This window comes from Sturnira hondurensis, unplaced genomic scaffold, assembly GCF_014824575.4.
Source record: "Sturnira hondurensis isolate 20B ecotype Veracruz unplaced genomic scaffold, ASM1482457v3 Scaffold0010448, whole genome shotgun sequence".
NCBI classification, from domain to species: Eukaryota; Metazoa; Chordata; class Mammalia; order Chiroptera; family Phyllostomidae; genus Sturnira; species Sturnira hondurensis.
In genome coordinates this window covers 600,578-626,582 of record NW_028083079.1, presented here as the reverse complement: position 1 = coordinate 626,582, position 26,005 = coordinate 600,578, and the positions used below count along the sequence as shown (strand labels likewise).

The 26,005-nt window shown below is 43.4% G+C and overlaps 1 protein-coding gene across 9 annotated transcripts in view; it reads right to left on the bottom strand.

The window, feature by feature from the left end:
- Positions 1-25,014, bottom strand: part of ZNF618 (zinc finger protein 618) — a 165,237-nt gene extending 140,223 nt beyond the window's left edge. For all 9 annotated transcript variants that reach the window (XM_037059104.1, XM_037059107.1, XM_037059105.1 and 6 more), the window contains exon 1: positions 24,853-25,014. In XM_037059104.1, the coding sequence (XP_036914999.1) occupies positions 24,853-24,885 (33 nt within the window). In that variant the 5' untranslated portion in view covers positions 24,886-25,014. The remainder of the gene's footprint in view (positions 1-24,852) is intronic.
- Positions 25,015-26,005: the final 991 nt, after the last annotated feature.

The following is a 26,005-nucleotide window of genomic DNA, read 5'->3' as shown; positions in this document are numbered from 1 at the left end:
CTCAAGCTGAGTTTTTAAGTATAAAAAACTACATGCTATCTGAAAGAAATATAGCTACTTTTTAAAGGGCATAGAAAGGTTAGAAGTAAAATAAATACATAAAATTATACCAGGTAAATTCCAACTACAGAAAGCAGGAAGTGCTTTCTATAAAAGAAATCACTAGAATTAAAGGTGAGAGCGGGAAAATGCATTACAAAATTAGAAAAACGACAACCGAAGTAGAAAGCATAAAGCAGGTCAAGGAGAGCTTATTTTCTACAGACTAAGGGTAATAATGTATACCAAATAAAATGTAACAGGCAGGTATAGTTCTGTTAAATAAAGAAGCTATAAAGCAACATATAATGAACAAAAGGTAAAACCAAAAGAAACATTATAGAACTGAAGGATATTAGCAGATTCTCAAATTCTTGAAATAATTAACGAAAAACAATATGATTAGGGCTCTACAGGGAATCTGAAAATGTAATTAAAAATGTCAGTGATATATGAAATTGAGAAATATATGTGTATAGCAAACAATAAACTCAAAAAAACAGAATTTACTTCTTTTGCAAGCAAATTGAACATATATAAAAGCTAATATTCTGAGAGAAATGTAAAAATTTCTATAGATTACCAAAAGCAAAGTCATCACTAGCAACATTCTCTCACAATAAACTAAAAATGGATAAAAATAAAAACTAATGCAATGAAGGGGATCACACAAACATTTACCTTATACTTTCGAATAATCGTTACTCTAAAGAGAACAGCAAAACTAAAATTATAGAGTATTCAGGGAGAAAATAGTCACAGTACTTTAGAGTAAGGCCATGGGATGTGACCAAAAGTGCACTTGGAGGAAAATTCATTGATTAAGCACTGTTGCTATTAAAGGGCAAAATACGCCCTGGCTGGTGTAGCTCAGTGGATTGAGCGCAGGCTGTGAACCAAAGGGTCACCGGTTCGATTCCCAGTTGGGGCACATGCCTGGGTTGCAGGCCAGGTCCCCAGTACTGGGCATGTGAGAGGCAACCACACACTGATGTTTCTCTCTCTCCCTCCCTTTAAAAAAAAAAGAGCAAAATATATCTGAAGAGCTAAGAATTCAATTCAAAAATTAAAATCTAGAAAGAAAGCAGGACAGATTTATTTAATATACACATAATAATATGGAAATGTTTTAAGTAATTAGAATTGACAAATGACTTTAAAATTTTAAGAGGTGAAATGTAAAAAAGAAAAAAATAGGCCTGGATATTAGTATTCAACAAAAAATAAAGAGGAAAAAGACAACTACAAGAAAATGAGATTAGGAAATATAACCAAGCAAAGGCCAATTCTTAAAAAAAAAAAAAATCTGTTCAATGAAAGTTCAAATTCTTGGCGAAATAAAAAAAGATAAGAAAATATAAATAACTAAAACAACTTCAAAAAAAAGCAAAAGCCAAAAAAGTATTGACGAAAGGATTACAGTGGAAAATAATTATCTCCAAAAGCCTAACAAGACAGGCAGTTATAAAGGCGAGTCCTCTTAAACTTTCAAAAGCTAGCTAATCCCCAGGCGGTGTAAACAGTCCCTGGCAAGGGCTGCAGATGAACATGTGGCACGCACGCTTAAACACTCACTTCCTACTCTGTCAATTGTTTACACATGACAGGGCCTCAGAATCCTCCTCAACACAGAAATCGCGGTGGCTGCCACCAACAGGTACACAATTTGAAATGTCATCCTCCTTGTTCCAGATCACTAAAAATGATGGAAAGATTTCCAGTTGATACCCACTGTCCCAGCATAACCCCCATAAAAAAAAAAACGACAAAAATAGCACACTAAAAATAAAAACCTCACTAATTAATCGCACTGCAAAACAGACCCAACATGTATTAAACTAATGAAACGCCATGAACAAAATGGGTTCCTTCTAGGATGGTTTAATATTAGGAAATCTATTAATATAATTCATCACATCAGCAGATCAAAGTAAGAAAACCATATGGCCATCTGGGTACATAATGAAAAGGCATTTGTTAAAAATTCATCATCCCTTTTCCCCCCCTCTCATTACTAAGTAGCTTTATAGTGGGGGAGGGGATGGTTCACACTCCATTGCAAAATAAAAATTCAAATACTGAAAAGTAAAAAATCACACCTAAATCATACCACTCACCTCCATCTTGATTAAAATTAAAAAGGAAAAAGCTCTTAGCAACCCACAAGGATGTTTACTTAGCGATAAAGAATACATATCGGAAACGAAAATAAAACTTCATGCTGGATTACAAAACAGTACAATCCTTCCCACAAAGAGAAATTAGACAATACATGAATACTTGTTATTTCTTATCCCTGCCATTATTCAAATTGCTCTAGTCAACTCATAATACAAGAAAAAACAACACAATATTGTAAAAGAAGAAGGGAAATGAGTCTTGTTCGCATCTGATATTATCACTTACCTAGAAATCACAAGAAACTAGAACTAAAAAGCCAACATTGAAAGTTTTCCACTAGCAAAGCAACATTAAAACCGGTAGCTTTTTTACATACTTGCATTAATTAGGCAAAATATACAATACAATGAGGAAAAGTATCCCATTTACAACTACAGTCAAAAATATCGAATATCTAGGAATATGCTTAGAAATGTCCAAAACTCATGTGGAAAACTAGGAAACTTGACTGCAGGGAACTCATACAAGGGAACATGAACAAGGGGAGAAACAGACCCCGTCACTGGACAGAAAAACTCAGTATGGTGAGAATGTCCTTCCTGCTCAGTTCAATGCATAAATGCAATACAATTACAATTACAGACAATTTCTACGTCAGAAAAAGATGACTCTCGAGTTTATCTAGGAGAATATGAGTGAGACTAATGAAAGTTGTGAGGAGGAAAGTAATTAGGAGAGACGTTTACCTAACATTAAAATATCTAAAACCACCCTGGCTGGTGTAGCTCAGTGGATTGAGCACAGGCCTGAGAACCAAAGGATCACCAGTTTGATTCCCAGTCAGGGCACATATGTGGGTTACAGGCCAGGTCCTCAAGTAGGGGGCACACAAGAGGCAACCACACACATTGGTGTTTCTCTGTTTCTTTCTCCCTCCCTTCCCCACTCTCTAAAAGTAAGTAAAATCTTAAAATATATATATATATGTATCTAAAACCAACATTAACCAAAACAGGGTGGTACCAGAGCCATGTTACCACACAGCTGGGTCTGTTTCTAGACTGTGATCTAGCTCATGTACCCGTGTCCATGCCTATGCCAGTACCACCTTCTTATACTTACCAGAGCTTTGAGAGATTTTAATGCATACATTTGGAAAACAGGGCCTCAAAGCCACCCATCTTTGGTCATTTCTCAGTCCTTTTATAACCCTTAGAAGCACCAAGCCATGGGTGCAGTGGGGCCCATGAAGCCCTCCAGCCCAAGAGTAGAAAATGTCAGCTAGGCCACCCCCACATGTGATGGGGGTGTCTGTAATCAGACGTCACTAACCAATCTCGGCATCTCTTTCCCACCATGGTCTACCCACAGAACAGACACCAACCAACCACAGCTGGAAATCATAGTGAAAGGCCTGGGACATCTCTGAAGTCCAATCCCTTTTCATTTTATGGATAATTACAGTTTCACCCTAGTGACAGTTTTGCACTGTTCTAGTGCTCTTCGTCTTTACCCATCTAAGTGTCAATCTACCCATGTTAGAGATGAGAAGACTGATGCCACGGGAGGTTAAATAATTTGCCCGAAGTCACATGGGCTGAAAGGAGCAAATCTGGGTTCCGCATCTGGTAATCTGCCTCTGAAGTGCACTTCCTCAGCCACTGGGCTGTGCCACTTACCTGAGCAGCTCCTAGTAACTGATTTTCCTGGGCCAGAGCAGCACCACGTGCCACAGCACTTAGTCCCACGGCACTTAGTCCCATGGCACTTCATCCCACGGCACACTCCTGCCAGGCCTCCTGTTCAGCCTTTGTAAAATTACACTGTAACTGACATCTTTGAGTATCGAATATTTTTATATTTGTATACTTTGATTCCTCTTCTTTGGATATATGCCCAAAGAGGAATTATTGGAGCATGGGTAGATACTAGTTTAACAAATTTCCATAATACACACAAGAACATAAACACACACAATGTCTACCATTCACACGTAGGCATTTACTGGTACTAAACTTGAGAAATCTGCTGATTTGAAAAAGAAATAGAGCAAACCCCTCAAAAATGTTTTATTGACCCACTTTATTCTTATGAAAGGGGTTCACATTCAATAAAGAAAAGTTAGAATACATGCCAAAAGAGAAAAAGAAGACCTACAGTCCTATACGTACCCAAGATAATCTCCAATAATGATTTTGCTTTCTGGGGCTCATTGGAACCTGAGCTTTCTAATCACTCCTAGGAAACAGGTGGCTCTGCAGCTTCCTGCCTCACATACTCACGTCTTAAATGGGAAGTCACAATACTAATCGTGAGGATTGGGGAGCCAGACAGGCCACACAGACCTGACCTGTCCCTTATCTACTGGAAAAGGCCTCTGGATTCTACCTGCTCCCAGCTGGGAGGTCCTAGCAGGAGAATCCAGTGGCCAGGCTTTCTTCAGGGGCCCCCAGGCTAGCAGTTTTCAAACAGCAGGTGATGAGCCATTGCTGGGTCTTAATATCAATTTAAATGAACCACAGTCAGCGTTTCTTTCCCATTTTTAAAATCTTATTGTTGTTCAAGTACAGTTGTCTACCTTTTCCCCCCACTGCTCCCCCACCCCAACCCTCCTCACGATTTTCTTAAATAAAATGGAACAGAAGACATCAGAATGCTTCACAAGTAGTTAAGCTGAATACTGTCCCCTGCTTTGCTTTCCCTTACGAGAGTACACACGAGTGCATCAGGTGGTGACATAAAACGCACCTCTTCCTGTGGGTCAGTCACGAAAGTCAGAGGGACAGTCGCTGCCTCGCCTTGCTGAGACTTCGAACGAGTCCCGGCCTTGAAGCTCTGCCAGGACACTGGGGGAAGCAATGAGACCACTGCAAAATCACTTTGCAAGGTTAAAATACTGTCCTGACTTGAGGGCAGGTTACCTAAGACTAGGTTTCTTCCCCTGACTTTCCCCATCCTCATCATCCCCTTAAGGCGTGCACGCACACACAAACACACACACACACACACACACACACATTCTCTCTCTCTGACCCTCTCACCTACCCCCCACCCCCTCAGAGACAAGAGTTCTGGTTAAGTGAACGTTTTGGTGGGCCCACATAAAGGATAACCACATTCAGGCACAATTTTGTGATTCGTCAGCTTTCAAAGAATTAGATTTATAACAAAATATGGGGATTGGCAAAAGCAACTTTACAGTTAATACAAAACAATCATTACGCAATAAATAAGCAATGCAAGAATAAACTGTTTTGTGTACTCACAACTATAAACCTGCTTTTGCCCACCCCGGTATACTCAACACTAAAAATTCACTATAGCTAAATTCACCTTTCTTTGATGATTCATGCTATTTCATTGGCCCAAAATGCTCCACTCCAGCCCTTTCCTCCCACAGACCCATCTTTAGACCCTCAAATCTTACCTGTCCCTCAAAGCCAAGCTCAAATGCCACTTCCTCCAGGAAGCTGCCCTGGATTCCCTTCACCTTCACCTTTCCCTCCACCAAACACCCCTGGCAACCAGTCTTCGAACACTGAACGCTTCCTACAGCACTTGACTGATGTCTATACACAGAATTCACATTGATTCAGCACCTTGGCACCTATCAAGGGCAGCAACTGTCCCAGCACGGTGGTCACTACATGTGACAATTTCATAAAGTTAACTCATTAAAACAAATATTTAATAGATGGTTGGGAGATGGCTTAAGTTCAGAAGATGTTTAGAATCTCAAAAGAGTAAGGATCATCATCTCAAAATGGAGTACTTGCCAAAATGCAGAAGAATGAGTTACTAGAGAATTCTGGCTAATGAGATTAAAAATAATTTACTGAAAAATTATCGTATTTTTCAGACTATAACATAACTTTCCCCCCCAAATTTGGGAGGAATAACGGTTGTTAATGCTGCTGAGTTCTGTTTACATTTGCATCGGTGAAATATTATGTTATTTATGTTATTAAATATTTTACCACATTTTAGCTTCAAAATTTTGTCCCTATCTTCTTCTAAAACCTAGGTGTGTCTTATGGTCTGAAAAATACAGTAATGTTTGTGTAAATAACTGATAGAAGGTTAAACATGAAATTAAGATATCATGGAGAGGTGTACAATTGTGGACTCTTTTTTCTGTGTATATTCTAGATTTTTTTCATTGAATGTGAACCCCATTCACAACAGTCAATGACACATACTAAAAAGAATTTACCATATTTATTTTCCAAATCAACAGAGGTTGCCAGAGCCTATGACCAATGAATACCCCAAAAAGAGCAGGATATGGGGAAATGTGTTCAACTAATGTCCAACAGGGATGGCTTTAAAATATCAGAGCATTTTATTTATAAAGACGTTCTTTACAGTGTAATTGTATAAGAGAAGAATGAGAACCGACCTAAATGTTAAATAAACTATGTTTGGCCCTGGCTGGGTGGCTCAATTGCTTGGAGCATTATCCCATGCACCAAAAGGTTGCAGGTTCGATTCCAGGTCAGGGCACATACCTAGGTTGATTAAGTGTCTGATTTCTGGTCCTGGTGTGTACGGAGGCAACCAATCGATGTTTCTCTCTCATGTTGATGTATCTCTCTCTCCCTCTCTGCCCACCCCCTTCCTCTCTCTCTAATACATACATATATATATATATATATATATATATATATATATATATATATATCCTTATGTGAGGATTTAAAAAAAACTATGTTCATTCTCTTCTGTAACTATCATGCAGTTTTGAAAAAATGATGATTAGGAAGACAAAGAAAAGACAGAAGGAAAAGGTAGTAGGCAAATACTCTGATATATTATGATTCAAATGCACCACATTTTAATAGTGAATATAAGGGGTCTAGAATTACTCAGCATTATCTTTTTACTTCCTTAGTTTCTGATTTTTCTGTAATATCATTAGTTTAACTATTTAAAATTAATTTATTAAAACACATGTTAGCATACATCTAACTGCAGCCAGTGAATAATCCATTTAATAAATCCTGCTTCAAATAAGCCATGACTGTTGCTTCCCATGCAATTCCCCAAGCACATACTAGCGCCACTCTGTGCTGGGTGCATGGAAGAGAGGGTGTGTGTGGCCCCTAAGGAAACACATCCACGCACCCACGAGACCCGGAATCCTGTTAGAGGATCATAGGCTCTGAGGCAGGACAGACCCAGGCTCCAAACTCCACGCTGCCACTTCACAGACATGGTAAATGAGAGCACCGATGAGCCACCCAGGGCAAGTGACCCACTCACTGAACCTGTTTCTGTATCCATAATGGCCCTGAGCCCACTCGGTAGCAAGGAGTCTGTGCAGTGAAGGAGCTCACTGGGAAAACGGCCCCAACTTGGTGAGCGCCCCATGTGACCATTCATATGCTATTTTATAAGTGTGTTCATAAGACACAATTCTAGTGTTAACGTTTATTTTAAGGTGATCAAATGAAAAAGCATGATCCCTGTACACGCAGGGAATGTAACCGAGTCTAGAAACAGACCCAAGGATATGGAAATCTAATGTAAGATGAAGATGGCATTTCAAGAGTTAAAAGATGGATCATTCAGTTATTGGCTGGTCATTCAATTACAGCAAATAGCTCGCCATTTGGGGGGGGGAGAAAAGCTTAATCCTTACAACTCTCCTAGAAAATAAATACGATCCAGACAGATAAATAATTTCGATGTAAGAAAACAAAACTTATACAAAGTCATAGAAGAAATAAGGGTATCTTTATAAATTCTCCATTTTATTCCCAGGGTCTTAATGTTAGAAACAACTCCATTATGAGAACTCATAACACACTTCTTGCACGGAATACAGGCATGAGATTTCTTGAGTGCCCCTAACCATCGGTCTCACTTTCCAGTTTCAGTTGCCCACAGTCAACCGGTGAAAAGATTTCATGGAAAGTGCTAGAAATAAACAACTCATAAGTTTTAAATTGCATGCCATCCTGAGTAGTGTGGCAAAGTCTCAAGGGCCTGCTCCATCCCACCCAGAAGGTGAGTACATCCAGGTTGTATACACCACCCGTGTATCTGTCACTGTGTAGCCTTCTCAGTCATCAAGTCACCTGCCGCGGCACTGCAGGACTGGTGTTCAAGTCACAATTATTTTACTTAGTGTTAGTCGTCAAGTTCAAGTACTGATGCTGGCAATTCGGGTATGCCAGAGAGAAGCCACAAAGTGCTTCCTTTAGGCGAAAAGGTGTGTCTGTATAGAGAAAAGAGCGTATAAAGGGTCTGGTGCCTTCCGTGGTTTCAGGCATCCACTGGGGGTCGTGGAATGTATCCTTGCCCAAAAAAGGATGACTACTTATGTCCCTAGACAACAAACTGTTGATTTGTTAGGTTACATACATGTTTAACGTTTTTTATCCCCTTAACCATTTTAAATGTCCGGTTCAGTAGTGCTCAGTAGTCTCGGTGCTGTAGGACAGATCTCTAGAAATCTTTCATCTTGAAGAAGTGAAACCGTGCACCCACTGAACATCTCACCATTCCCCTGGTCCCCTGTCAACCATCTTTCTCCTTTCTGTTTCCATGAGTTACACTGCTTTACCCACCTCCTGTGAGTGGAATCATACAGGACTTGTCTTTTTGTGACTGGCTTATTTCATTTAGCACAATGTCCCCAAGCTTCATCCATATTGTAGGACATAAAACAAGGATTTCCTTCTTTTGTAAGATTGAATAATATTCCGTTTTATGTGTATACCACATTTTGTTTATCCATTTCATTCATTTCTTTTTTTAAGATTTTATTTATTTTTAGAGAGCGGGGAAAGGAGGGAGAAAGAGAGGGAGAGAAATACCGACTGGTTCCCCCTCAAACACCCCCAATCCAGGACCTGGCTTGCAACCCAGGCATGCATGCACCCTGACCGGGAATCAAACCAGTGACCCTCTGATTTGCCAGACAGCACTCAATCCACTGAGCCACACCAGCCAGGGCTCCATTCACTTATTAATGGATACAAGTTACTTCTACCTCTTGGCTATTGTGAATAATGTTGCAATAAATGTAGGTGAACAAATACCTCTTTGAGGCCCTGGCTGGTGTAGCTCAGTGGATTGAGCGCGGGCCTGCGAACTATACAATTGTGGTTCGATTCCCAGTCAGGGCACATGCCTGGGTTGCAGGCCAGTTCCCAGCAGGGGACTCAAGAGAGGCAACCATACATTGATATTTCCTTCTCTCCTTCCCTTCCCCTCTAAAGATAAATAAATAAAAGATATTTTTTTAAAAATAAAAAGCCTTTTAAAAAATACCTCTTTGAAATCCTACTATGAATTCTTCTGGATATACACCCAGGAGTAGGATTGCTGGATCATATAGTAATTCTATTTTTTATTTTCTGAGGAACTGTTTTCCACAGCAGCTACACCAAACAGTACGCAAAGGTTCCAACTTCTCCACATCCTCGCCAATACTACTTACTTTCTGCCCTTGTGTTTGATAGAGGCTGTCCTAATGGGGGTGAGGTAATTACCTGTTGCGGCTTTCAATTTCTCAGATTACTAGTAATGTGGAACATACTTCCACATGCTCGTTGGTCATTCGTGTATCTTCTTTAGACAAATACCTGTGTAAGAGCCTTGCCCGCTTTTTAAGTAATCAAGTTATCATGTTGTTGCGGAGTTGCATGTAGGAGTTCTTCCTGTATCTTGAAAATCATCAACTATATGATTTGGTTATATTCTGTCCCATTCTGTAGGCAGCCTTTTCACTACCGATTCTTAGTGTGGGAAAGTCTTTTAAAGCCTAACGCCCAAACGATACAGACAGACTCCAAAACCCAAAAACATAAACATTTTATTTGACCACCACCACCACCAGATGACATTGACAAAGTTAAAGAAATAACTCTACTGAAAAATACCTGGATCCTAAATAACAAAGAGTCCCTATCTATAAAATTCAAAGAGCCTTGGAAAAAAATAAAGGTGAAGATGAGCACCCCCAAGAGAAAAAAAGGGCAAAATGCTGAAATAGGAGATTCACAAAGGAAGAAATGCAAGTGGCTAATAAAAACACACCAATAGCTGTTTGATCACATTTGTCTACCCACTGGGACATCAAAGACGCAGAACGCCGGCCACACAAGGCAAGGGCACCACGTGTGAAAGGGGCACCGGCCATCTCCAAGCAGAAGTGCAGTCTGTGCCACTCGTACAAGGGGACCACACGCGACTCGGCACTCATCCTTCTAGAGATGAACCAGGAAGGCTGCCGTCCCGGTGAGACACATTGTGTAGAAAGATCAGAAGTAACCGAAACCCAACAGGGCAATGAACTTGGGGATACCTGGATATATAAATATGAATGAATATATGTATGTGTATATATACATATTTTTCTCATTCAGATCTACTAATGAAGAGATCCACGAGTTTAAAAAGAAAAAAAGAAAGCAGGCTACAGAGCAACAAGCAGAACACACTCCCAGTTTGTATAAAACAGAGAGAGGGCTTGCCTAATATTCACCAACATGTGAAGATTGGTTATTCCTTTACCATAGGATTTGGGGTGATTTTTTAAAAAGAATAAGCGTACTTTTTCCATACTGCTTGGAAGTTTTTGTAATGAATGTGTTATTTTAATTAATCAGAAAAGAAAGGTTTGGGGTTTAGCTGGAAAAAAAAGAGACAGAGAGAATCAACTCTTGGACAGCCATTTCAGAATGGAGATAGCAAGGGATGGTGCGGTCAGGAAGTCCTGAGTTCAAGTTCTAGCTCTGAGACTAACCAGCTGAATGGCCTCAGGCAGATTGTTTAGCTTCTCTGTGTCCTAGATTCCTGTAAAACAGAGCTGACAATAATTCTATGCCATAGAGTTATTTTGAGGGTAAGGGGACTAATAACGAGTAGGTTCTCAATAAATATCAGTCTCGTTCTTCCATTGGAGCTAATTACTGAAAGAACTTAACTATACCTGTCATGTATTAGGTGCCAAAAATGTGTCAGGTAATTGAAGGAGACAGATGAATGGGATGGATGGATGAACAGATGATCACAAGGAAGGACAGACATCTAAAGGATGGAAAGATAAACTGGGTGGATGGGGGCTGGGCAGAGAGAGGGATGGACAGGTAAATAGCTAGACAGACAGACTGATGGATAGACAAACAGTATGGTCTGTATTTTCCAAAGATGACCGCATGAATATATATCCTACCCGACATGTTCAACATGAGGTTGGCACAACTCCATGGAGGACTGGGGGTCACGTCTCCCCCCTAACTGAGGTATGTCTTTGTAATCACCTCAACCCATAGACTAAGGTGGGAGTTAAGGCTGCATGATTGCCAAGGCTAAGTCATGCTCAACTCTCTCTCCCTTAGAACACGCAGTCTGGAGCCTCACGGCACCATACAGAAGTCAGGCCATGCTGGAAAGTGCATGGATACAGATACAGATGGACAGATGGATACCTGAGGAACTTCAGCTGTTCAAGTCTTCCAAGCTTTCAGCACCCAACATGAGAGAAGACGTTAAGATGACCCAGCCGGACCCATGACATAACCACAACCATAGAGAGACCCTAAATCAGATCAACCCACTGAGTTCCTCCTAAGTTCCTGACGCACAGAAACCACGAGAGACAATAAATAATTACTATCGTCTTCAGCCGCTACGTTGCAGGGTGATCTGGTACAAGGCAATAACCGTCTAACAGAGACGGGGGACAAGCGTGTGGCAGGGGAGGATGGAGCGGTGCTGAAGGGATGACTTCTCCACAAGAAGCCCTGGAAATCAGCACATCTTGTGCTAACATGAGGCCCTGTACGCCTCTCTCATCCGTTCCAACAGCCGCCTGCTCTCTCCTCCCGATTCCAGGGCTTTCTCACCTCAGCTATTTATCCACGCTACTTCTCCAAAAACCTACCCTCCAAACTCCAACTCTGAGTAATTGTCCTACCGCCCCTGAACAAATTATCAGCACATACTTCCTGAGATCACCTAATCCAAGTGCTTATTGGACAGTAGGAGAAACTGAGGCCCCAAAAGGGAAAATAAACAACCCCAAACCATGGTTGAGTTATGAGCAGGGCTCCGACTGAGACCCAGGTTACTCTCCTCCAGCAGCCTGCGGGGGGCTCCAGGATCGGGAGTCTGAGCGCTGCCTCTGCCACTCCACCGCCTGTGACGGCGGCAGTCCCACCAGGGCAGCGAGCGATGCCACAGGCCCTGGCTGGGACTTGCCAGAGCTCTTGGCTGCAAGCATACCTTACATCTGTCTGGGCATAAATTTGCATTCTGAATCCAGGAAGCCCCGATTCCAAGTATGTCAAATGTAATTAATTACAGCAAACCTTCTGCAACTGTTTTCAAATGTGGTATTCAAGGCTCTGCGCTCAGGGAACACACAACCCGCTGGGTGGGGCACGGCTAGGAGCTGAGGAATGAGAGCCTGGGAGTCCGGACCCCAGCCCCACAGAGTGGGGACGTCAACTTCCCGAGACACCGTGCTTCGCTACAAACCCCCGAGGGCACAGGCGGAGCATCTGAAGGACCTGGGCTCAAGTCCCAGCCCAGTCGCCAACTGCACACCTGGCCCAAGTTATTCCTCAACTACCAAACGGGGATAGCCATCTTAAAGTCTTCTCTGCTCTTGGGTTGGTGCCAGGGCTTGGAAGACTCAAGGGAATGTTGTGAGCCGGCTTTTGGTGACTATCTGAACTTGAATCCAACTGCCACGGATTAGCTGTGTAATCTTGTGCACTTCCTTTCACCTCTGAATCTCAATACCCTCGTATTAAAAAACAAACAAACAAACAAACAAACAAAAAAACCTAGTCTCCAGGCTGATTAAATGAGATAATAGATGTTAAATGCTTAGCCCAGAACCTGGCGTATAATAAACACTCAGTAAATGGGTAATGATTAGAGTTCAAGGCAGAAAAATTCTATTTTGCAAAAAATCAAGTAAAATAAATAAGAACCCCAAACATAAGCCTTTTGACAGAAAGCATTCCCAATTAAAAAATTAAAATTTGGAAGGCTGAATTTCTAACACAGGGCTCAAACTCCTTTTAAAGCACTAAGCGCAGAACTGGGCTGTAAAGTTAGAGACCCAGGTTCAAGTGAGGTTCCCTGCTCCCTCTGGGGCTAGCCCCGCCTGCCCCAGTCTCTCTACCAGGTTAGTGGTCAGGGTTGCCACTGACCTGCCCACCCTACCGGCTCTGCCCACTATGGCAGTGTGCCCTCTGGGTCTTCTAGAAGCCTTGCCTCCCAAACCATTACAGAAAACAGACACAACTTCCCAACAGAATGGCTTCCAGACCCCCCAGGACCCCCAAATCCACAGTCCCTAATGTGACCTGGGTTTCTATGCCCTGCACTGTGCTCTCTTTCAGAAAAACCCGTTAAAATCCAAAGACTTTGCAGAAAACAGATTTTGAAATTTTTTGGCAAGCAGAGAAATTGTTGGGGGTAATCTTTCAGATTTGTTCTTGCTGACCTTGTTAGATTCACTTTCTTCCTTCCTAAGTGTTTAATTAATGTTTAGGGGAATGGATGAGCAAAGTGGGAAAGAACTTAAACTCCCTCTCGAATTATTACTCATCTCGATCTCTCTCTCCCTCCCTCCACCTCTCTCTCCTTCCCCTCCCCCCTCCCCCCACCCTGTGTCTTTCATAAATTCCCATTACCCCTTCATTCTAACCACCCGGTTATAGTGATGCCTACACCACTCATCATCCTTCTCAGTCCCAGACTGAGTCCTGCAATCTGTCCAGTTTGTCACCTGGTGGAGCCGCTGTGTGTTTCTGAGCAAGTCACTCCCCATCTCTGAGGGGAACAGGTTGGCTTCAATCCACACAGTCCAATAGACATACAACATAAGCCACATAGGGAATTTCAAGTTTTCTAGTCACCTCGTTGATTAAAAAGAAAGTAAATAGTGAAGTTCATATTAATAATGCATCTTACTTAAACCCACTATATAAGATGTTATTTCAACCTGTAATCAATATTTTAAAAATTATTACGGAGATCCTTTACAGTCTTTATTTCTTCCCTACAAAGCCGATAGGAAGTAGTGCCGACTGGACATTCACAGCACATCCCGATCCAGGGTGGCCGCAGTTCAACAGCAAAGAGACACCTGTGCCTTGTGGTCACCAGCGCATACTGGCCGGCACAAGCTCAGATAGTCCCTGTCCACCTTTCCAGCTCTAGACTCCTCTGATCCAAAAAAGGAGGCAAGCCCCCAGCAAATTCCACCTCAAGCCAGCAGCAGCACCCAGGGGAAGTTTCTTTTCCCTGAGGCATCATTTCAGGCCAGTTTCAGTTTTATTCCAGATCAGTTTCACTTTCTGCTTTTCCAGCATACATTATAAGAAAGTACCGTATAAACACACTTAAATTTTTAGAGTTATTTTTCCCAATTGATAACATTACAAAAAAAATTTTTCCCCCCAGCATCCAGAAATGTCTTCACCTGTTCTTCCTGGGTATTCTAAGTGCCCCGGCTATGTCCGGCTGGCTCACAGAACTTGGAGCTCAAAATAAAACAAAACACAAATTCTCCACAAAATGTCACCCTATGAAAATTCATATCCATAATTATCTACCGTAGTCTTGGGGCTGGTGGGGATTTGTCTGGCACAGGCTCAAAGCTGAGAGGTAGGAATGGCTCAGCCTTCAGGCGTGCTGTCTTGGACAATAACACAACCAGTAAGCTGGCCAAAACAGCTACTGACTTTGAGTGTCACCAGCAAGCCCGGGGGGCTTGCAGGGGGAGAGACACTCAGGCCTCCTCCACCCTACAGGAGTCATTTCCATCCATGGGGAAGATATCAGGTTTTGCTTCTCCCTGGGAGCCCCCCTGCCCCACAGACAACATCCACCCTCACCCCAGGACCAGGGCTGGCCCCTGGGAATCGAAGATTTCACCCCTGACACAGAGCTTATTTCACTAGAAAGCAGGTTTTCCTGTGTTTTCTATGGCAGACTGGGGAGCCAAGCACCACCTGACTCCATTTATTCTCCTTAGCTTATATATATGAAGCTTCCTTCTGCTTTGTCAGCCAAAATATTTATATCCTTTTTCTGTTGACTCAATACCGTCCTCACCTCAGCCTCCCTCCTCTCCCTTTTAAGAAAAGAAAGGAGTTGTCACCGCCAACATGGTTCTCCAGGCCTTCATTTCACTGTTGATGCCACACTTTGGGGTCTGCTGCGTGACGCCTGCAGGAAGCCTGGGGCGGGGTTTACAGGTGGACTGTTCTCCCACTTCACAGACAGACAAACAGAGGCTGTGTCAGGGGACCCCAACGCCAGTGCTTCCCGGGGCCAGGCAGGTCACACGTGTGGCTGAAGCGGGAGCAGCGTGGGAACAGATCAAACAGAAGAGCACACACCCTTCCAAGGTCTCAAACTTCCAAACTTTTTAAACCTTAGAGCGACGTCCAAAGTACCTGGTGGGCACCCATCTGTGACTCTGGGTTTAAACAATTTACCCAACAGAGCACTAATAGTTAGTGCTAGTTACAGAAATGAACGTGTGTTAAAAAATAACACATATTAGGGCTTCGGTTTAAAAGGCATTTTCAAATAGGTTATTTCATTTCATTCTTGTGAAAGATTATTCCATCCCATTTCCCCGATGCAGAATAAAGACTGTGAGAGACTGAGAAACTGATCTGTGGACGTACAGTATGTCAAACGGCAAACTCAGGGCAAACCCAGGACCCCCTCCAGGAACCCCAGGGCCTTCCCTGCCCCTCTGTCACGTCATGGGCACTCTAACAGTGAACAAGGGACATCGCCTGCCCCACCCAGTGGCCCAGCCACCAGTATCTCCCCTTTGAAACCTGATCACTCCGGGATCAGGCCGGGAAGCAGGTCATCCAGCCCTGCTTTGATGACAGCCCCGAGGGTATCTAATTATAACAGTCAGGAGCCTCTATTTCTCAAGACCAAATTAGCTTTAATTCCTTTTGACACGATGTATGTGCAAATAGTAAGGAGAAAGCTCTGCAAAATCTGAGGCTGGAAGTTCCACCTCTGCCTATTCACCGAGGTTCTGGACAAGCAGTTCCACCGCACTTCTGAGAAAGAGACAGGCACTAGATCGAAAATGACAAACTGGCTTTATGCCCATCCCATGCTAAACACCACTCACTGGTAGCACTATACGAAGGAGGATTCTGAGGCCATTGGCCAGACTCAATGCAAAAGACTGGCATGATCAACTAGCAATGTCTGCCACGGGCTTGGAAATAGGGAGCGGAGCTGAGTATTTACCATTCCTGGATTAGACGGTGTACAAATAACATACTGTACATGAAAAGCACTTTGCCTGTTCCAAAGCTTTTCTCCTCACATCCCTCACAATGTTTTACAAGAATCTTGTGCCGTTCCTTGGATCATCATCACCATCACCTCTACCCCAACTTCACAGACAAAGAAAACAAGTGCAGGGAAATGGAGCAGAGAGAAGAGCCAAGCTTTGCCCCTGAACTTCAATCTGCTCTTCCCACCCTTGGAAATGTCCCCCCCCCCCTTGGAAACTCCTGTTCCGCTGCTGGCAGGACAGCCCATGCATGTGGCTGTTCAGAAGGGCCACTGTGTACAAAACATCACCTCTTTCCTCCCACTGGCCTCGTACACCTTTTAGAAAAGCAAAGTTAGAAAAAGAAAGGGATGCTAACTCAGAGTCCCAGAAGCTTCTTCCCACGGTGAAGCCCTGCCTCACTGGACAGGTGGAGAAGCCAAGCCCAGAAGTAAGTGAGGTTAAAAAAATATACAAAAATGTGTAACTGGAGATTCCTAATGTCACAATCCACCCCACCAGGAACATGAACAAGACACTCTATTCCCTCAATTCGAAGATGCTAGCTACACCATCAATGTCATAACAGCTTTTTGAGAAGAAAAAATAAGAGGGAGAAACAGNGGAAACTCCTGTTCTGCTGCTGGCAGGACAGCCCATGCATGTGGCTGTTCAGAAGGGCCACTGTGTACAACACATCACCTCTTTCCTCCCACTGGCCTCGTACACCTTTTAGAAAAGCAAAGTTATAAAAAGAAAGGGATGCTAACTCAGAGTCCCAGAAGCTTCTTCCCACGGTGAAGCCCTGCCTCACTGGACAGGTGGAGAAGCCAAGCCCGGAAGTAAGTGAGGTTAAAAAAATATACAAAAATGTGTAACTGGAGATTCCTAATGTCACAATCCACCCCACCAGGAACATGAACAAGACACTCTATTCCCTCAATTCGAAGATGCTAGCTACACCATCAATGTCATAACAGCTTTTTGAGAAGAAAAAATAAGAGGGAGAAACAGCGTGCTGACAGAGCCCATCGATGGTAACACACACCCCAATTTCCGAAACGGGAGCATATGGGAACACGACCACTGAGGAATAAGGTCTCCCTCAAACCGGGCTCCTGTGCTCACTTGCTGAGCCCATCCACACATTGAGTGTTAAAAATGGCAGTGTTTTATAAAACTTACCCCCAAAAGATTAAGCAAATAAACAGAACGTTCTCAGTTTTCTCCCGTAAATTTCCCTTCATCTTTGGCATCTGCTAACCAGAAACCAACCAAAGACGGGGTCTGGCTGCCCATCAAGTCACACAGTTACTTACTTCATGTTTAAGGGGCCCACGTGCCTTGGGGGTTCTGCAAATGGCCCCATAACATTCAGGTCCTGGGCCCACGGCCAGGAAGACCGGCTCCTACAGGAAACGCAGAGGACCGTCGCACCCCTTCCACCTCGAGGCTTCCCCCATGTCCACCTACTTAGAAACGCTGAGTCCCGTTCACCCCACCTGCGAGTCGGCCATCCAGATGTTGGTCCTAGATGGCCTCCAAGCCACTTAAATGAAATGGCTTCTACAGCAGAGCGAAGGGGGTGGGAACTTTTTAAAAATTCCCCCAGACATGTGAAGTCAGAGAAGTATTACTCCCATCCAACAAGCCCCCTCTGCTTTATCATTCCCAGGGGAGGCGGCTCTAAGAAAAGGTGCTGGGGCTCCCTCCTCAACACAGGCTTTGACCAAACGGCCAAACTCAAAGCGACCACCAACTCTTCACTGGGCTCAAACCCTACTAGTCTGAGCTATTTCCAAAAGATCAAATTAAGTCAGCAAATAGTTATGGAGCTGCAGCTCTGTGCCAGACCCTAGAATGAATAACCCATGATCTCTACCCTCAAGGAACTCACGAGCTGGCTAGAGAAACAGAAATGCAACCGACCAATTCTCATCTGTGAGTCCAGGGCCTCTGGAAGCTGGCGGAGCGGGGAGAGACGAACTCTACCGGGGGAGGCTCCGAGGGCTCCACAGGAGAGCACGTGCAGGCAATCCCTAGAGGGTCTGGCTGCTCACTGAGCAGAGATGAATGAGGGAAAGGGCACTAGAGACAGGAGGCCCAGCATCAGAAGAAGCTCAAAGGGGCACAGTTGCCCAGGATTAAGATTTATGGCTCTTAAACACTGTGCCATGGGCTTTGAATCAAACCCAGAACTATTCGGAGGAGCTAGAGCAACCCTGGAATGAAATCATTGAGAACACCTTGGGCAAGAAAGATGCGGAAGGCCCACAAGATGTCTTATCCTGGTCTGTCTTAAAGAATAACCGAGAAAGCATACCTTTTCTGTTGCTACCTAACTTTGCCCATTAAAGATAAGCAGAGGAGTTTTATTTGGGGGACCTGCTGTTATTGGGACTCAATCTCCCCAAATGGAGACACCCACTGGCCACTGGGTCAAGAGATATCGGACAGGTGTTGACCAACCTCCCAAGGCCCACTTTCTAAGGACTGGCTGGGTGTTTTCACATGTGGCATTTCATTTAACTGCAAAACAACCCTTCAAGGTCAAGATCATTACCCCCTTTTTTCCAGATGCAGAAGCTGTGGTTCCAAAACCAGAAGTGACTTCCCCAAAGCAATACAAAGCTCACCGTGCGATGAGGCTGGATTTTCAGTCCCTAATCTGGTTGACCATTTCACCAACTGAATGTCAGAAAATGTCTATGCTTCTGACCTAAAGGCCTACCCTGGGGGAATTTCCTTGTGGTTTCATGTTTAGTTCAGAAATGAATTTCACTGACAAACCACCTTTGCCCTCTCTTCTTCCTCCTCTTCAACCCCAACCCCAGTCCTACCCACCTGCTGCCTTCTTTTCTCTTCATCCTTTCAGGCCATACTTTACTTAAAACCTGCCTCCTCCGACTGTCTCCTGCACTTCTCAACTTCAATGGCACACATGCTGAAGTTCCTAGCCATGGTCTGTCACTTTAAACTACAGCATTCTGGCCTAACCCTGGCAGAAGACTGCTTTGGGACAAATAAAAGGGAAGTATGGACCGCTTCAGCCAGAAGAGGCTAAGTGGATGGGACTCATCACCGCTATCAGCTATCAGAAATGCCTCCCAAGCAGATAGGGCTCAGGAAGGAAGTCCCATCAACAAAACCAAGAGCTTTGGAAGATGTATCACCAACTCTCTGAGACCACCCAGGAACGACCAGATGGAATACTGGTCTAACCCGGTGCTGACCAGTACAGAAGTCACTAGTCATGTGCAGCTGCTGAACCCATGAAACGCGGCTAATCAGAAAAGACTTAACGCGCCCCAAAGAAGGAATGTAAAATATCACATTCATAATTGTTATGTTAATGCATACTGAAATGACAGTATTGTCGACATATTGGGATAAACTCTATTATTACAATGAATTTCATGTTTCTTTTTACATTTTTCAAAGGACTGCTAGAAATTTAAACCTACATATGTGACTCATATGTAGTCATATGAGGCTCGAGTCATATTTCTATTGGACACCACTGGTCTATTTAAAAGATGAAGAGACTCATACCGCAATTCTAGAGGGTTTAGGAAGTGCATGCACACAAAAATATAGACACACGCATACAGAGTCTGATTAAAATTTAAATACAGCATAGACATGAACTCTAACTCCGGAAAGAGTCCTCTGACAACCTGAAGTATAAGTGAGGAATAAAAGTAACCATGACAGTCCTCCCTCCCACCAAGACAGGGATTCCGAGCGATTCAAAATCTCCTGTCCAGCAAGAAAATCTGGAAGAGATGCAGCCTTCCCTGTAACACCCGTCCCTTACGGTCTCATCCAAGGCCAACCAGTAGGCGGGGCGAGCCTGACCACCCCACAGCTGAGACTTCACAGGTGGCTCTGAAGACAGGCTCAACCAGGGGACACACATGTGGCACAGGACACCTACCCCACAGGGTTCTCGTGGAAGTGAGCTAGGGTAACAGATGAGGAACTGGAGCACAAGCATACAGTGTAACTGCGGCACATCATGGTGGATCACGCAGTCCACACCTTTCACACTCTTTCTAACTGCGACTCACAGAGCAATTCCATTTCTTATCATGACAGACGTCAGCAAGTATAAATAAAACAGAAGTTTCACCAGACAACATCACCTTCAGTATTGTGCTACACCTCTGCTGTTTTGTGTTCCCTTGTGTGCTGTTTTTTTTGTGCTGATGGTGATGCACTAAATTGATTTCACAACCCACTAATGGGCCACGACACAGCCTAGCCCGGGTATGGTGAATAAGAGGTACACTCCCCATTCTGTGGATAGACACTGCACCCCTCTCTCCAGAATATGGGCGTATGAATGTGACCTCAGAATCCTTCTCAACACTGTGATCCAGGCAGCTTGGAGTCAGAATCAGCAATGAAACCTACTTACACATGATCGTTGTTCTGATCCCAAGCTCTCATTTTACAAAGGCAAAAACTGAGGCTCAGAAGGAATAAATGATCTGGCCAAGGTCATATAGCAAGACTGTGAGAAAGCTGGGGCTCCTGTGAACCCACAAACGTACCTCACTTTACTTCAGCAGAGAGAAGACACAGCCAACACAAAATATTTCAAGGACACAGAAAAAATTCAAATTTTACCATGACCATGAAAAGTCAGGTTTACACATCCAGTGGAACCCAGCAAGGAAGTTCTTATCGCCCTACCAGGGAGACCACAGGAGGGCTCTGAGGTCAGAGGAAACAGCATTCCAAGAGCCGAGTCAAAGGTAGGGAGAAAAACTGTATCTGACATCGAAGGAGTTTTTAAACTCTGTTTCTCAAATGAAACAAACCATTGGCTATTTATTTTCTAGGACCAGGGAGAGGTCAGCCTTCCACTGACCAGCCATCTTTGTTGCTTTCCTTCTGCAAAAGCAAGAGGCCTTGTTCAAGTTCACCACTGTGCAGGACTGGAGTATAAGCAAACCCTGTTTCCTTGCTTGGTCCAAAGTCAAGCTATAAAGCAGGCCCTTGAAATTTCAAACCTTATTAGAAAAAAAAAAAAAAACTCCTTAGGCAGAGAAGCAAAACATTAAGTAATAAGAGTCTCTACTGTGAAAGTGAGTATAAATGACCTTTCACCAAAATAACTCAGCCCATCATCAAATTACCACCCCTCAAGTCCAATTTGCCAGATTTTTTGCCCAATATTCTAAGAGCGTGTGGTGAGCAGACACGGGCTAATACAAATTAGCTCATATATCCATTTCTGGTCACATTTCCATCTAAAACAGGAGGTGAAGGAGGCAAGGCCCAGGTCAGATCTCAATCCTGAGAGACGCCAATAGAAACAAAAGAAAACTGACCCCGCCTCCAACAGTACCATCATGCACCTCTATTTCCTCTACAACAAACATGATCAGAATAAACAATTTTTTTAAGGGAAAAACAGGTCTACAAAACAAAAATGATTTCCAATTTCTGGCCAGGAGTTCCCTTTAAAATGGAGACAACAAAATTTCAGCAGAATGGAACGAAGGAATCCGAGTTGCGTGTCAGGAGAGCAGGACACACAAAGGGACATGCTGCAATTATTTTCATTCCTTGTGCCAGAAATAACCTGTTATCTACAACCCTGACTTTTTCTCAGATGCCTGGTAGGGGTGCCCACCTACCCTCCCCAGCCCAGGGCATAGCTCTCCTCTATCTCTTGCTAAACTCAGGCCTACTGTCTCTTGAGGCCACCAGAGCCCTTGGAAATTATAAATTCTTTGACCGTCCTAGACATCGGCCTAAATAATTCAACAGAAAAAAATTTTAATTATGCTACTTAAAAAAAAAAGGGCTCATTCCAAATATGTCAGAATGTGGCCAGTCAGCCCTGAAGGATTTTGTTACTAAAAAAATAAAATCTCCCAAATGCAACGGCGATGATGGGAAATGTCGAACCTCTGCCACTGTCAAATATATTTCACAGAATTCATGTCCCCTTAGAAATCTGAATTTCTACAAAACAGGGTTGGGAATCCATGGACTGGGGCTACCATTTCTTCCAACACATCTGGTGACTGGTGAAGGGGGCACAGGGCTTCCTGCCCCAGCCCTGCATGACTCTCCCATCAGCTCCGCACCCAAGACCCCACGCTGCAAATGCTGACAATATCCCCCCCCACCATTTTGGACAGAAAAATGAGAACTTTTTTTGTTTTTGTTTTTGGTTCAAAACCCCCAACAAATTCAATCAGATAGTAAATTCATCACAAATAACCCTCCAACTTTGGGTGGGTATCTTATTTTCACCTGTTAAATTTTAATTCAGTCAATATTTGCCTTCTAAAAAAATTTTTTTTTGTTTCACCTTCACTTGATCTATTTTAAGGCCAAAAAATACATCAAATGCTGTTTGCACATGTGCTTTCGTGTTCCAAATGCAAGAACCCTGGGTTTGGCTTTTGTTTGTATTTTGATTTTTTTCCTTCAAAAATAAAATTGAATTTTTATGCCAGAATCAGTTGAATTGGTGTTTTACCTCATTTTTTTTCAGCAAAGTAAGTGTTCCAAAAGGGAAGGTGGATAAGAATCAGAATTTCCATCTCCTTCCTCTGTCCTTCCCTTTTTATCTTTCCTTCTTAAGTCAGTAAAATTTGTGCTTAAAAAAAATCACAAACACCCTTAAAAGATAAAGGCTAATGGATTTTTCTTCCCCTTTGAAAGTAATCAAATTTGTTAAATAAAAATAGCGAGTGTTAATAAACTACCCAGCCCAAATCACAATCAGAGAGGTCTGAAACCAATCTGCATTATTTTAAAATAATAAATTTTTCAAATTGGAAGAGTGAGCAACCACAGAAAAGGGAAAATTTTCTTCCTCCAAGAATTCCTCAACCCTTGTCTTTATCAACTGATTCAGTTGTATGTCATAAAAAATGAGCTCCTGTGAATCCACTGTTAGTTTTTTCATAATAATGTTAATTATGCATATCTTATTTTAATGGCGGTCTCTCCTACAAATCTGTGGGCTACTCAATTTGTATAATGCAAGGCATTTACATTTTTTCCACTTAATATTGCTCAGGAAAGGTGTCTGACATTTTCTGAATAAAACAACAACAAAAAGAAATGCCTAGACCTTACAGAAAACAAAATCAGAAAACACTCTTAATTATTCCATCAAAACAAAACAAAATAACACAAAACCCAACATACACATGGAAAAAATGAGAGGATTTCACTCTAACTTTTCCAGTTTCTGTTTTTCTTCAGAACCTTGGGATTTAAATGCAGTAAAATGTAAATGCAAAATTTAAAAAAAAAAACCACCTACAATTTCTGGGTGTGTCCAAAGCCAACATTTTAGGGTCTATTTTCTCTTTTAAACCCTTCCTTCTTGGAAATGGAAAAACTTAAATATTCCCAAATGGTGAAATTAGTCTTTTTTGCCGGCTAAGCTACACAAGTTCCAAATTACAATGAAGTACAATTTCTAATTACTTCATAAAGCCAATTTCTCCCAGCTTTCCCTAAACTCAACAATTTCCCTCTTTGCCTCATTCCAGTTAGTTTTTTTCTCAAACTAAAATGAGTTAGGCAACCAAAATGACTTTGGTTTTAGGAGGCTTTTTGCTTTCATCCCTTCAAACACTGAATTCATTCAAATTCCAGCTTAATTTTCATTTACATATTATCTGGATTTGGCTTCAGAAATAAAAATTGTCTTCATGCTCCCGGGAAGGTCAAAGTGAAAATTTTCACCCCAAAAAGGAAAAAAAAAGAATCTCTTTCCCCTGCACTGCCTTGTAGAGCAAACTTTTGAAAAAATAAGAAATAAAAAATATTTCTTTTCAATTTTAATTTCTTTTTTTATTTACAAAATAGTATCCTCTAGGTGGCGTCATTTTAATGGGAAAAAACTACCGTTTGAAGAAAAATTAGAAAAAAAATGAGAAAGGAAAATATGGCCTTAAAAAAAAAGATTGTTGCAAAGATGGGGGTCCAGAGAGGAAAAACCTCCCGGGGGGTCATCAGGAACCCGGAGCGCTGAGAGGGTCAGGGAGAAATTGCAAATTTGGAGGGGAGGGGGGAGAGCTGGAAGGGGTTGCATTTTTGCAAAATGTGAATTGTCCAAACTGAAATGGCTGCTCTGTTCTCTAACCGCTTTGTTTTCTGGGCTCCGGTCCGAGCCCGGGGCCGGAGAGGGCGCCGAGTTGGGGGTCCGAAAAGACCCCATCGTCTCCCCCACCCTCCTCGCACCCCGCGGCGCCCGAAGTGGGGGCTATCCAGACCCTGACCCTCCCGTTAGTGCCCACAAAAAGCCCGCAAACGTGCCCAGGCACTTTGCATTTGGCAAATTTTGCAATGAAGTGGCGCAGCGCCCCGGGCCCCGGGCCCCCGGGGTCCCCCGCGCGGTGCATGCCCCCGGCCCCCCGTCGTACCTGCGGAGCCGCCGCGCCGCCCGGCTGGTTCATGGGTCCGTGCGGGAGGAGGCGGCCCCGGCGCGTCCTGCTCCTCCCGGGCCGGGCTGCTGGTGCGCGCACAATGCCGCCGCCGCTGCCGCCGCTGCCGCCGCTCCCTCCTCCGCCCGCCCCGCTCAGGCCGGGGGGGCGGGGGCGCTGGGGGCGCGCGGGGGGGGCGCCCAGCCCTNCCCCAAACTTTCCCGCGCCGCGCCCTGCCCTCCGCGCGCCCCCGGGGCCCGCCCCCCAGCGCCCTTCTGCCCTCCCCGCCTTCTGCAGCCCCTCGGAAAAGTCATTTTCACGTTGGGAAAAAAGTTTGGGGAGCCGCCTCTCCGTGGAACACAAGGGGTTAATGGGAACTCTTCTACTCCCACTACCCAGCCCCAAAAAGTCAGATTGATATTTTGAATAAACTTTCTAGAGCTGGCCTTATGGAAGAATCGGAAGACTCCATGAAGGTATTTCTATCGCCCCTGCCACCCCTCCAAAAAAATCCAATGTCATTTAAAAATAAAAGTTTGAAGAGTTGGCCTTATGTCAGACAAGAGGGGTTAAGGGGGCTCTTTCTAGACGCCCAAACAGATTGGTTTTAAAAATAAATATTTGAGGAGCTGCTTTATAATTACATGAAATGCTGGGTGAGCAGAGTATTTCTACCTACCCCAGTAAAAAAAAATTATGAACGTTGATTTAAAAAATAAAAGTTTGAAGAAATGGCCCTATGTGAGATAAGAGAGGTTAAAGGTTAAGGGGGGTAGCCCCCTCCTATGTGCCCCAACCAAGTTTATTTTCAAAAGAAAAACTTGAGAAACTGTTCTATGTGAAATGAATGGTGAACAAGAATAATTCTATCCAACACTCTACAAAATCAGATTTTTTCTTTATTTGAGGAACTGCCTCCTTGTGACTTGGGAAGTTTTAAGGGGATTTTTTTTTCTGTCCTCCTCTTCATCTGCCCCAAAACGTCAATTTAAAAAAAGAAAAAAAGTTAAGTGTGAAGGATCTGCTCCCTAAGGAGACAGGAGGGATTACAGGGTCCAGCCTACATCTCCCACAAAAGATTAATTTTTAGAGTAAAAATTTTAGAAATTGCTCATATAAGATGCTTTCTTCCCCACCCCCCACCACTGACCAA